Below are 10,924 nucleotides of genomic sequence, written 5' to 3'. Positions count from 1 at the left end.
TTATTTATCTAATTAACCTACACTGTGCCATAAGAGCCCCTTCCCTTTCTGGCTGTAAAACAGATCAGCCCAGGACTGTGATGGGCAACTACCCGGGCAGCTGAACAATGTCATTTTCTGTTACACAGCACACAAAGGAATTCTGCTTTCACCGCAGTAAAGACACTTAATTCTGGTGTTGGTTGCTGTCTTTGTTAGCTCTTAAATAAAGAGACTATCTGAGGTGAGGTTTAAATTACTGTTTTATTAAGATATTGGTAAAACTTCAACAGTTTTCTGTATAAACAGCTTTCATAAATAAAATATGGATGGCTAATACATGGTTACAACTAAACTCGTATGTGAACCGTAGAACAAGACTGCAAATGGAGAGTCCCACCACTGCTCAATGGGTAGCTTTAATTGAGTCACTTCATAACGAACACGTTGTTAGTTTCATGAACAGGATAATAGAGAAAGGTCAACAGGAGCACTGGGGGTGACCTCAGCCACCTTCCCCTGTTCCAAGATATCTTCTAGAGCGAAGGAGAGAAAAACCTAACCAAACGCAATCGTGACATAGAGGGGTTGTACAGACCCTAAGAGGTGGGGGTTGGTTTTTTTTTAGTTTTAATGCTGGCAAGTGTAGTGCGATGGCCTCAGCGAGGGCTGGGAAAGGATAGGAACGTTTAAGTCAGAGGTTGTGTTAATGCTTCATTATTACTTATTGCACATGATACAAGGGTAGAAAGTTTTGTTCCTGTTGCAAAGAGGCTATGAGTTAAAGAAAGATTGCCCTAAATTACAGGCATGAACAAAGCTGCAGTATCCCGTTCGATGGCTTTGTTTACGTGACTAGTGCCGAGTGAATAAATTGTGCTAAAACAGCCCCTAATTTAGATCAATCTTTCTCTTATTTTTTTTCTCCCCCCTGCAGAGCATTGCCAGGGTCAGGAGGGTTTAGTGAGGAGATAGTGGACCCGGACGCCCGCAGCCGTGTCTCTAAACACAGAGCTCGTTATGCCTCATCTGCCCATAGGACAAGTCGTTTCTCGCTGACACACAGTGTTCCAAAAACAGAGCGGAGTTTCTCTGACGCTGCACCACTATCAATGTGGCGTAAGTTACAGTCTGCTGTGACATTGTCCTTCAGCGTTACAATGCGATCCCAGTCAAATACCACATGGTTTTAACTTGCAAGGACAATTGATGGCACTTGGAGGTAAAGAAAAGTTATATACATGCGTTTCCACCCACCTGTAGTGCAAATCGCCCTGGGGTAACAGCTCCCTGGTCTGGTGCTATACTGCTCTGCCACGCAGACATTCCTCAGAGTCGCACACGTACAAAGTGTCCACAGGAAACTACCGGGATCGAGTGAATCCCGCTCGTACTCACAGTGAAGAGCTGACGGGTTTTGAGCAGCTTCAGACAAACAGCCTGGAGCCCCTTTCTCAAAACCAACGTAATTAAAAAAAAAGAAAAATTAAAAAATGTTGTCACTACCTACCTCCTAGTTCTGTTAACACGTGAACTGACGCTGATGCGGGGTGTGTTAACGCGGAAAAGGGATACTGCAGCTCTTTATTGGAAAGGTTCGTTATACAAATTTCACCACCACTAAGATACACAATAAAAATACAAACCACAGGTCACAGACTGAATCTCAGTTATCAACAGTTAATAAATACAATTAGATACTTTTATCTTAGCCTAATATTTTTACATTGTCACCAGAGAGACAATCAAAGTACGAGATACAGAACACTTAGATACCATCAGAGAGGGATTATTGCTTACGTTAGCAAGCAGCAAATAAGGGCACAGGATTTGGAACTGAAGAGAACTACTTCCTATCACCAGTGGCATTAAAACACTGCATTTCACAAAGCACTGCTTTTTTGTCTAGTGTGTAGAATCAAGAGCAGCATATATCAGACCAATAACCACTATTTTTAATATTATAGAACTTTAAAGGACTTACCTTACAAATGGTTCCTATCTACTCTATAAATATGCATTTAGTGAAGAAATGAACACTTGCTATCTATACAATGGGTTTACCTGACCACACTGGAACTACGAGGGTAGACTTTTTTTTTTTCTCCTAGCAAGATAGATGGTATGAGTCGCAGAATTATCATCATTTATGAATCCACACCTAAAAAGCTAGATCCTTCCCAAAACGGCACACGTGCAGTCCAGTGCTCTTCAGCTGCTCCTGCAGACTGGGAAGAAGTTCATCATCCGTCACGGTTTTTATTCTCATTTACTCACACACAGAATTGCACTTACACCACCTTTCTCCCCGAAGCACGACAGTCAGCTATAAGACCGACTTCCACTGCGTCATTATTACTGTGAATAATTTAAAACAAAGGCACCGCAGAGATGCCCCAGAGTTGCATATTTTACCCTTTCATGGTTTCTCAAATTTCCTCGGTAAATCTGACTTGGAACACGTGCTGCAGCTAAGGAGAACGCTGACAACAGCTAAGGCTTAATAAGATGGCAGATAAGAGCCAGTGATCCCATAAGATTAAAAAAAAAAAAAAGTCTGAAAAAGATCAAAGGAATCTAAAGCTACACTCCAACTCCTGGTTACTCACAAAGCCTTTTGCTGTTCATCAGATTGCTTTTAAAATAGTGCATCAGAGATAGAAGCAGCGGAAATTGGCAGAATTCAACCCTTGCCCTCTCGTATTGAATAAACTCCTGACTACTTAATACTTTGTAAGTTCTAGCTAAATACTAATACTGTTATTAAATTGTTACTGCTAAAATGATATGACTTGTACAATAAACACCTATGAAGACCTAGTTTATTCATACTCTTCCAAATGTCTTAGTGTAACGAAGAATAGTAACAGGATGGGTAGTTAGTGGAGCTAACGGGAATCGTCTGCTTACTTATGTCCCACTTCACCGCTCCCCGAAGGGTTTAACATCGCCCCGAGAGCAGGGAGGAGCTGGCGGGTACTGTTTGTTTCCCAGTTTGATAAAGAACACTCTGCGTATGAAAATGAGGGCAACGGACATTCCTCACCTCCCTTTCTGAACCCAGCTTTAGCCCAAGCAGAGCTCTGGCTCGTCAGTGAGTTTTACAGCCCCTGCTCATCCGCATCCACGGCGTTTCTGTTCCCTTCGGATTGCTCCGGCAGCCCTTCCTACACCTGCTGGCAAACACCAGCTCGCAGCAGTGCTGCTCCTGGTAGGCACAGCATCCCGCCATCCTTCATTAAATGATGCCTTTGCCATCTAGAAACCATTACGGAAACGAAACAGCTCACCAAGTCGCTCATTCTCTCTCGCGAGCAGTTCTCTGGTTTGACTGGTTGAGTGACAGCCGTACTGTACTGAACATCTCCACAGATTGGTTTCTTTTAAGACCTGAGATGAAGTTACGGTGGAAAGAGGTCGGCTCAAAGCGTTAAGCACAATCATGTTCGTTTAAAACCAATTGAGAACAGTTTCCTAAACTGACAAATGAGAAAAATGCCACTACAAGCACCAGAAGGATACGAAATTCCTCACACTGCATCTCTAGCCATAGGAAATAATTTTTTTAAAAACTACAAAACCCAGTTTTCTTCATATTCCACATTTTATGTTACATGAAAAAAATAGGTCAATGATGAGTCTGTACCTCAATCGGAGTCTGAGAACAGAGCAGCAGGAGCTTAGTTTGTCCATTCCTAAGTTACCTGGTAAAACCCTGTATGGCTTTTAGTCTTTTACCTGCAACAGTGGATGTAATTTTCTAATTAATCTTAACGCTCGCCTGAAATAAACAGAAAGCAGAACACAAAAACCCCCACACACCTCGACTTCTACGGCAACCTCCCCCCCACTCTAAAAAAAATTTGGCAGCTCTAACCCCGCATCTTTCTGTACATATTGCTCCGCAGATGGACCTCCGGCAGGTTCAGCTTTCTGGGTGGTTAAAGACTCTTCCCTGACCGTGTCTATTCCCGTGAACCAGCTGTTTGGCTTCACTAGTGAATGTGGCTGGATACTCGTGTGGTTGGGTGGCTGTGGCACTGCTCAGGGTGGCACCACAGGCAAACTTTAGTGAGATCGAAACAACTACATTTGTTAATTAATTCCTAGATCTATTTGCACATGGTTTGAGCTTTGCGGGGGACTGGAGTACAGGTCTGAAATGCCCACCTTTTTTCGCTTTCTGATGATGCCAGTTTTATTTTGGGAATGTCTATTTTGGGAGTCTGAAGGGGGATCGCGAGGGAGATGGTTACATTTTACAGCATTGATGAAGGTATGAATCTGGTATACAATTACTTTGTCTTCGCATCAAAAACACGCTCTCACTGTCTGCGCTGTGACCAGCCAGCCTCCGCCACGGGGAGTGTCTTACCGCCAACCTCATGCTACTGCGGCCCTGGACAGGCAAGGACAGACCTGATCCTTCTATGTGGGAAGGTTCACGAGCCAAGAGCGGCCTCTGAAGCTTTGGTTTGAGCCTGGCTCCTCGTCGCCTCTTCCCGTTACAGAGCCGGAAGCGAAAAGACGCTGCTGGTTTTCCCAAGGATTTGAACAGTTCATCTTCCAGCCTAAAGACGACGGGGGACAAACCCCTCACCCTGTAGATGCTCTGCCCTGCAGCACCCAGACTAAGAGGAGCGGTGTACTGCCTGGGATCGCTCTGTCCACAGATCCATGACGTGCTGCACTCCGGTGATTCGTTCTTCGCCGTTAAGCTGTTGATGAAATTTGCACTCTTTGGTATGCCAGGACTAAACACTCGAATTGGCGGCAGACATTTGGCACGCTGAGGTGTACTAGGTTCTGTTTGTGTCAGGTCTAAATAGCCTTGATCATCAAACGGGTTAATGCCGGACCCTATGCTTAAGCTAGTTCTGTCGGTGAAGGAATCCACTCGTCCATCATACCCTAGGTCTGCAGGTGCTGAGCACTGGTGCTGGGGCCACGGTCGTTTGCAGTCTCCATGGTTTTCCTTATCTTCCCCGCTGTCTTCTTGCCCACCTTGAAAAGAGTTCTCTGTCCAGTCCGACTCCTCGCTAGCGTTGGCTGCTGCGTTCATGTCCCTGAGAAATACCACAATGACAGTAATGTTGTCGCTGGAACCGGCATCCCGAGCAGATGCCACTAATTTATGTGCTACCATGCTGCTGTCGCCATTGTTCTCCTTCAGATGGTCAGCCACCACTTTGACTGCCTCATCGGGGTTGACTGTGTCGTAGAAGCCATCGCAGGCTAAAATGAGGTAGTCTTCAGAGCCATCGAGTACGGTGGAGGCAGAGTCTGCATCCCCACAGATGTATGGCTTGTGCTCAGCATCCCCTGGGGAAAAACAACACACAGATACACAAGACCGTGGGTTTGCAGCCACAGCACCTGGAAGCCCTTTTAGTAACACAGCGTGGAGCCAATGACTCTTACCCCAAGTTAAAGCAATTATTTGGAAATTATTCCTTCAAACTCTAGAGGAAAAAAAAAGAGGTTATCGCTCACAGGTCTGTCTTCAGCTGTATTTCAAATTTCGCTCACTAGAAAATTAAAGTTTTAATTAAAAAGAAAAGCAAATCTGAAAAAGGAATGAAAGGCCACTCTTACCAATAGCTCTGGAGACTGACAGGCTCCCGTTCACCCTCCAGGCTCCAAACCAGACCACACAGCCACCAAGCGCCTCAATGCGCTTCTTCTCATCCTAAACAGCAAGGCAACACAGGAGTTGTTTGGACTGAGCGCCTCGTCCTGCCACCTTCAGTAAATATTTGGTGTTTTCACAAACACAGCACGGCGGAGGCTGCAGACCCCACCAGACGAGGAAAAGGATTTGCATACAAATCCATCCCAGCTTCCAAACAAAGCAGGGTAACTGGAACATACGCTGCCACTCCAAGAGACACCAGCAAAGCAACACTCCATGTCCCAGCTTCCCACATAGAGCCGACAGCCATCAGCTTCAGGGGTAAACACCGCCCGGGTGTATTTAAAACAGGCCACTCTCACCTCTCGATCTGGTTTGTGGGGTTTCATCAGTTCCACAGCTTGGCCTTTCCTCACGAGCATAACCTGGGAGTCCCCAAGCCACGCCACATGCAGCATGTTTCCTCGGATGAAAGTCACCACCCCGGTGGTTCCACAACGCAGACTCTGGACAGGGTGAAAAAAAATGCCCTCAGTTTATGTTAATGAACTCGGAGGGAGGTTTATTTGTAAGCATCTTGAGTTCCCTGCACTTAACTCGGCCCTTGCACAAGTTTAGGAGGCCTAGGAGTCAGTTATCCATTTATTCTTGCTTTCTGGAGCTAAGAAAATGTATGTTGTAGACATGATGGAAAAAAAAAAACCACCCCAAGGACTAAACCTAGTTATCACATGAACATAAGAATAGCAGCATCCTTCTAAATGGACTGGATGTTGTGTGAAGGCTGACATCTTTATGGAACATGAAGAAGCTTGGAGCACCCCTGCTAGCAAAGACAGAATTTATAGATTAATACTTTCAGAGTGAAGCCCCAGTAACTCAGTCACCTCTCTGGCTGCCTTCTGGACAAAGCGCTCATCGGTCACCCGGAAAGCTCGGCACAGTGCCTCTGCCGGGTCCTGCTGGAACATCTCCTGATGGACCATGTTCACATGGAGATGGATGGAGGCGTAGATGGCAGCATCCACTCCCCCATGACCATCAAACACTGCGAAATAAGCTTGCTCTTCTTGGTCCTGTCAATGGAAACACATTGAGAAAACAACTCAGGAGAAAGCAATGCAAACAGCTAATTGGATTGTCTTAAAACTTTTGAACTCAAGATTTGTGGTGTCCTCATTAAATTGCACTTAGAGGCAGAGCCTGCACTGGAAAAACAAACTACTCAGACCACCTTCACTTGCATCAGTGGGAAATTTCCACCTTGTTGCTGATGAATTCTACCTGCAAACTGCAAGAGATGCCCTGCAAGCATCACCTGTGTAGCGCTCTCAGTGCTCCTTATGTTCCATTTGTTACAATTCAGTCACTCAACTCAAATAGAAAGTGCCATTCTCATCAAACCGTGCAGGAATTGTTGTGACTGCAAAAACCACAGAGAGAGAAGAACATCCAATAGTTTGCATGAAGTCTACATCAAGACTGGAATCCACCAGGGATAAGATGCCAGTACAGTTAAAATGTGAAGCCAGCCAGCCTTTGCTTTCATGCTTTTGTTCTTAAATCTAATCCATATCACCTTAGATGCCTGTTTTTTAGATAATTGTGATTACATTCACAAATCAAATACAGCAAAATCACTCATCTTCAAATCAGTTTTCTCAGCTTCCCCTTATCTGTTCAAACAGAGAAACAACGCTGTACCAAGAGACATCAGCCCCTGTGCCTGTTCATACATAGAACACACCAACACACTGTCAGTGCCAACCCAACCCTGACAGCCAGCTCAATGACTGGAATATTTGTACATTGTAATTTTTAAGTAATGGGCTCCAACACAAATTGGAATAAGAAAGCTGACAATTGACAGGCAAAGGAAACATCTGCCTCTGTTTGCATCAGTATCGTTTAAAGGTGAGAACGTGGATGGGGCAGAAGATGGTTATGAAAGTGACAGGATGCAATAAAGAATCAATTATGCAGCAATCTGATCCTAAAGGTAAAATTCTTGCCACTTTCTCTTCTATTTGCCATTCTTCAGTGTCCAGTTTTATATCTGAAGGAAGAGCAAGCATGAGTGTTTGACCAATGGCTGCATAAAGAAATTAACAGAGGGAAGTCTGGCCCGTTCCACCAAACTACTCATGTTGCTAGAGCCTTGTGTGAACTGCATCCCATTCCCCTATAAGTTTTGTAGTTTGGTTTTTTTAGTTTCTTTCCATATTCTTGCTTTTGGCTTCTTCCCCCCAAGAGAAAGGGTTGAAAAGCAGTACACACCCACCCCTGTTGACAACTGGCATCAGTGGTGAACTGTAAGCTGAGCCACTCTCACTTCCCTTGGCAATCCTCTCCTACACCTGGGCAGCTTCAGCCCAAGAGAGGCTCCTACCTTGGTTTATCCCATGGTACTACAGTGCGTCAGCTGCCTCTCACAAAAGGAGGGCTGCTTTCTGCACGATGGCAGGTCAGTCCTTCAGCCACTGCACGAGTGGCTACATCAGGATGGGCTAGATACAAACTGTGTTTAGTTACATGACATTTCACCAGAAGTCTGTGAAAATTGCTCTTTTACTCTGTACACCTTACGTAGAAACTGCGTGTCATACTGCCACTATGCTTACAGAACATCAACTGAACTAACCCAAGGCCAGGTTTGTCTCTTGCCTGTCAGTCCTCCTCAGGTCCACCCCAGGTATGGCGCTCATGTTCACAGTAGAAGACTGCCTAGTTTCCCCAAGAATGGAAACTGTGTTTAGCATATTCATTTGTCTTCCACACGATCTCTTTTTACCTCAAGGTTGAAGAGCATGTTGAAGTCTGGGATGCAGACGTGCTTGTCCTCCATCTTCCTGCGCATATTCTTGATGGCATGGATGGATGTCTCGTAGTAGCGATGGGGCTTCGGCTGGAGTGGAAAGTCTTTCACCCAGTTGCTGCAGATCTCGTGCAGTTTGCTAAAAACCAAGCGGGCTAGCTTCACTGTCTCAATCTCTGGGGAAGGCAAAAACCACAAATGAAAGCCTAAGCGTGTTATTCAGTGAGAATTTTTTCTTGCATATATTACAAAGATGAAACAAAACCATTTTAGCCAAGCAGTTGAAATGGATGTCAGCAGGGAAATTCTGGGCTCTGATGCGTAAAAAGAGGAAGCCAAACTCACCATAATCAGCATTCATCAGTAAGCAGCTCGTTGTTTGTTTGTCTTTTTAACTTAAACATTCCCCCGTGCCTTTGGGGAACTCATTTGCAGCATCAGAAAAAATGAAAAGCAAGTATGTTTCCCTCAGCATTTGGTCCCGTGTTGCTCTGCACAGGGTGGTGCAGCCGTGCCATGGCAGCTCTGGTGGGGACTCTGTCATGGCATACAGCATCACATAGGAAAACCATGGTCCACTGCAATAACATACTGGTTTTAGACCAAACTACCTGTTCCAAACACCACCTCACTGCAGACCTGAGGCAATACAGCAGTAAAAAAATCTACAGAAATTAATAGTGTTACTTTAAGACGTTTTGGCACTGTACACACTCAGTAGTTTACGCATTCGGGTACCTTCTTAGTTTCATAACATTATTTTCAGATTCCTGACTAGACGGTGTGTCAAACAAATCTGCATGAGCAAATGAGAAAACCATAAAGGTCTTAAATTTAAGAAAATGCTGAACTGTCACTCCTGAGGAATGGTAATTTTAAAATGTGAAAACTTGGGCACTTGACAACTGTTCTGAAATCTGGGGGAGGAAAACAGGAAGTAAGAATCAGAGCTGAACACATCAAAATCTCTTTGTTCATGATCATTCACCAAAGCCAGAGAGCTTCAAAGCTGAACAGCAGCAATCCCCGAGTGTCAATCATTCCTGGAGGAGGAACGGCCCAAATACAGGGAGCAGAGGGGAGAGTTACAGCATCTCTCAGCTCACAGAAATTCTGTGAAGAACCTAAAAGCAGCATTTACTAATTTCTGTACTAGGGCTACAGTGATCAGGGGGCCAAGATCCTGAGGAGCAAGATATATTCCCAGCTCTGCTGATTATGAGTTGGTTCAAGCTTGATCTGCAAGAGCAGCCATTAAGCTGGAAATAAGCTATATATGTAATCAAAAGGAGGAGTCTTAGCTTCTTGATCATACAGCTTTGAAAAGAAGTGGTGGAAATCAAATGACTGGGTCACCCCACCACTGGTAATGGGTACCAATCACCCCCACACCACCTATACTGCTCTCACCAGTGCCACCAGAAATCTCTTTGCTGGGCAACATATTTAAAGAGGGAACACATACAGCCTGACATGTCCAAATTATATTTTCCAGAAGTGAACCCCATAGACTTTCTCTTCCATTTCTCTCCAGTGGGCACATGTGAAGGGAAACGCTGTACATTTCAATGTCACGTGGCTGTCACGCTTCGGAGCATCACTCTGAAGGAGGAAGGGAGTAAAACCCATCGGCTGTGCCGAGATACTAACACCCTTCCCCAGCAGGGAGTATGCGTGCTGTCAGCATCATCAGTAATTGCTCTTGAGGTTAAAGCAGGAGAAAGGCCCACAACAGTCAGACCACCCCCTCACAGCTGTACGTTACTCATCAATTGTTAATGCTGCAGCACTGAGCCAGAGCTGACTCAGCTGTCATTGCGGTTGTGTCACGGAGAATTTCATTCCCCTCCTGCTGCTCCAAAATCCCCAGCGCTGGAAGTAGCGCTTAATTGTACCACAGCTAGCAGGAAATCCAGCTCAGGCAGTATTGTTCCCAAAGACAACTGACTTCTTTTAGGGCAAAATCAGGGTAGAAAGAATACCAGTACTCAGATTCTGCTTTTTAATATCTAAATGTTAAGACCTTTCTTGAAAATGTGGACAGTGTGACAACAGGGATCAGTACTCAGGTTTGTAGACATGTCATCAAGCCAATGACCAAGGTTTTCCTTAATCTAAGAACTCCAGTTTCTTACTAGTCAATGACCTCTTTGTGTCTTGGCTATAGTAATCCCACCTCCTAGTAGCTGGAAAGACTGGGTAATGGGACTTTGTGATTTGCTTTGTGAAGTCTGATGGATATTTTAGACACCTCCACCATGTAACGCAGTCCTACTATCCAGCCTCCTTTGGTGGTTCCTTAACAATGCTGAACCCCCACATGAGTATCTTCCTCCACAGAAAAAGAAAACTAAAAGTTCTTAATGTGACCTTTCAAAAAGGAAATCAAATGTCTCAGTTCTCACGGAAGCTCTCTTGCTCCTCTCCAGTGCAACTGGAAGAGAAGAATCAGTCACGGCCTATGACTCCTAGATTCTGTTCTTGAGATCCAAAGACAC

The 10,924-nt window shown here is 44.8% G+C and overlaps 1 protein-coding gene across 2 annotated transcripts in view; it reads right to left on the bottom strand.

The window, feature by feature from the left end:
* Positions 1 to 224: 224 nt before the first annotated feature.
* PPM1E (protein phosphatase, Mg2+/Mn2+ dependent 1E) overlaps positions 225 to 10,924 on the bottom strand; it is a 59,124-nt gene continuing 48,424 nt past the window's right edge. For both annotated transcript variants that reach the window (XM_068415775.1, XM_068415776.1), the window contains exons 3-7: positions 8,403 to 8,602; positions 6,499 to 6,687; positions 5,974 to 6,117; positions 5,575 to 5,668; positions 225 to 5,301 (exon numbers count right to left, since the gene is read on the bottom strand). In XM_068415775.1, coding sequence (XP_068271876.1) covers positions 4,232 to 5,301; positions 5,575 to 5,668; positions 5,974 to 6,117; positions 6,499 to 6,687; positions 8,403 to 8,602 — 1,697 coding nt within the window. In that variant the 3' untranslated portion in view covers positions 225 to 4,231. The remainder of the gene's footprint in view (positions 5,302 to 5,574; positions 5,669 to 5,973; positions 6,118 to 6,498; positions 6,688 to 8,402; positions 8,603 to 10,924) is intronic.

This window comes from Nyctibius grandis, chromosome 18 (genome assembly GCF_013368605.1).
Source record: "Nyctibius grandis isolate bNycGra1 chromosome 18, bNycGra1.pri, whole genome shotgun sequence".
NCBI lineage: Eukaryota > Metazoa > Chordata > Aves > Nyctibiiformes > Nyctibiidae > Nyctibius > Nyctibius grandis.
This window is presented reverse-complemented; position numbering and strand designations above follow the sequence as displayed.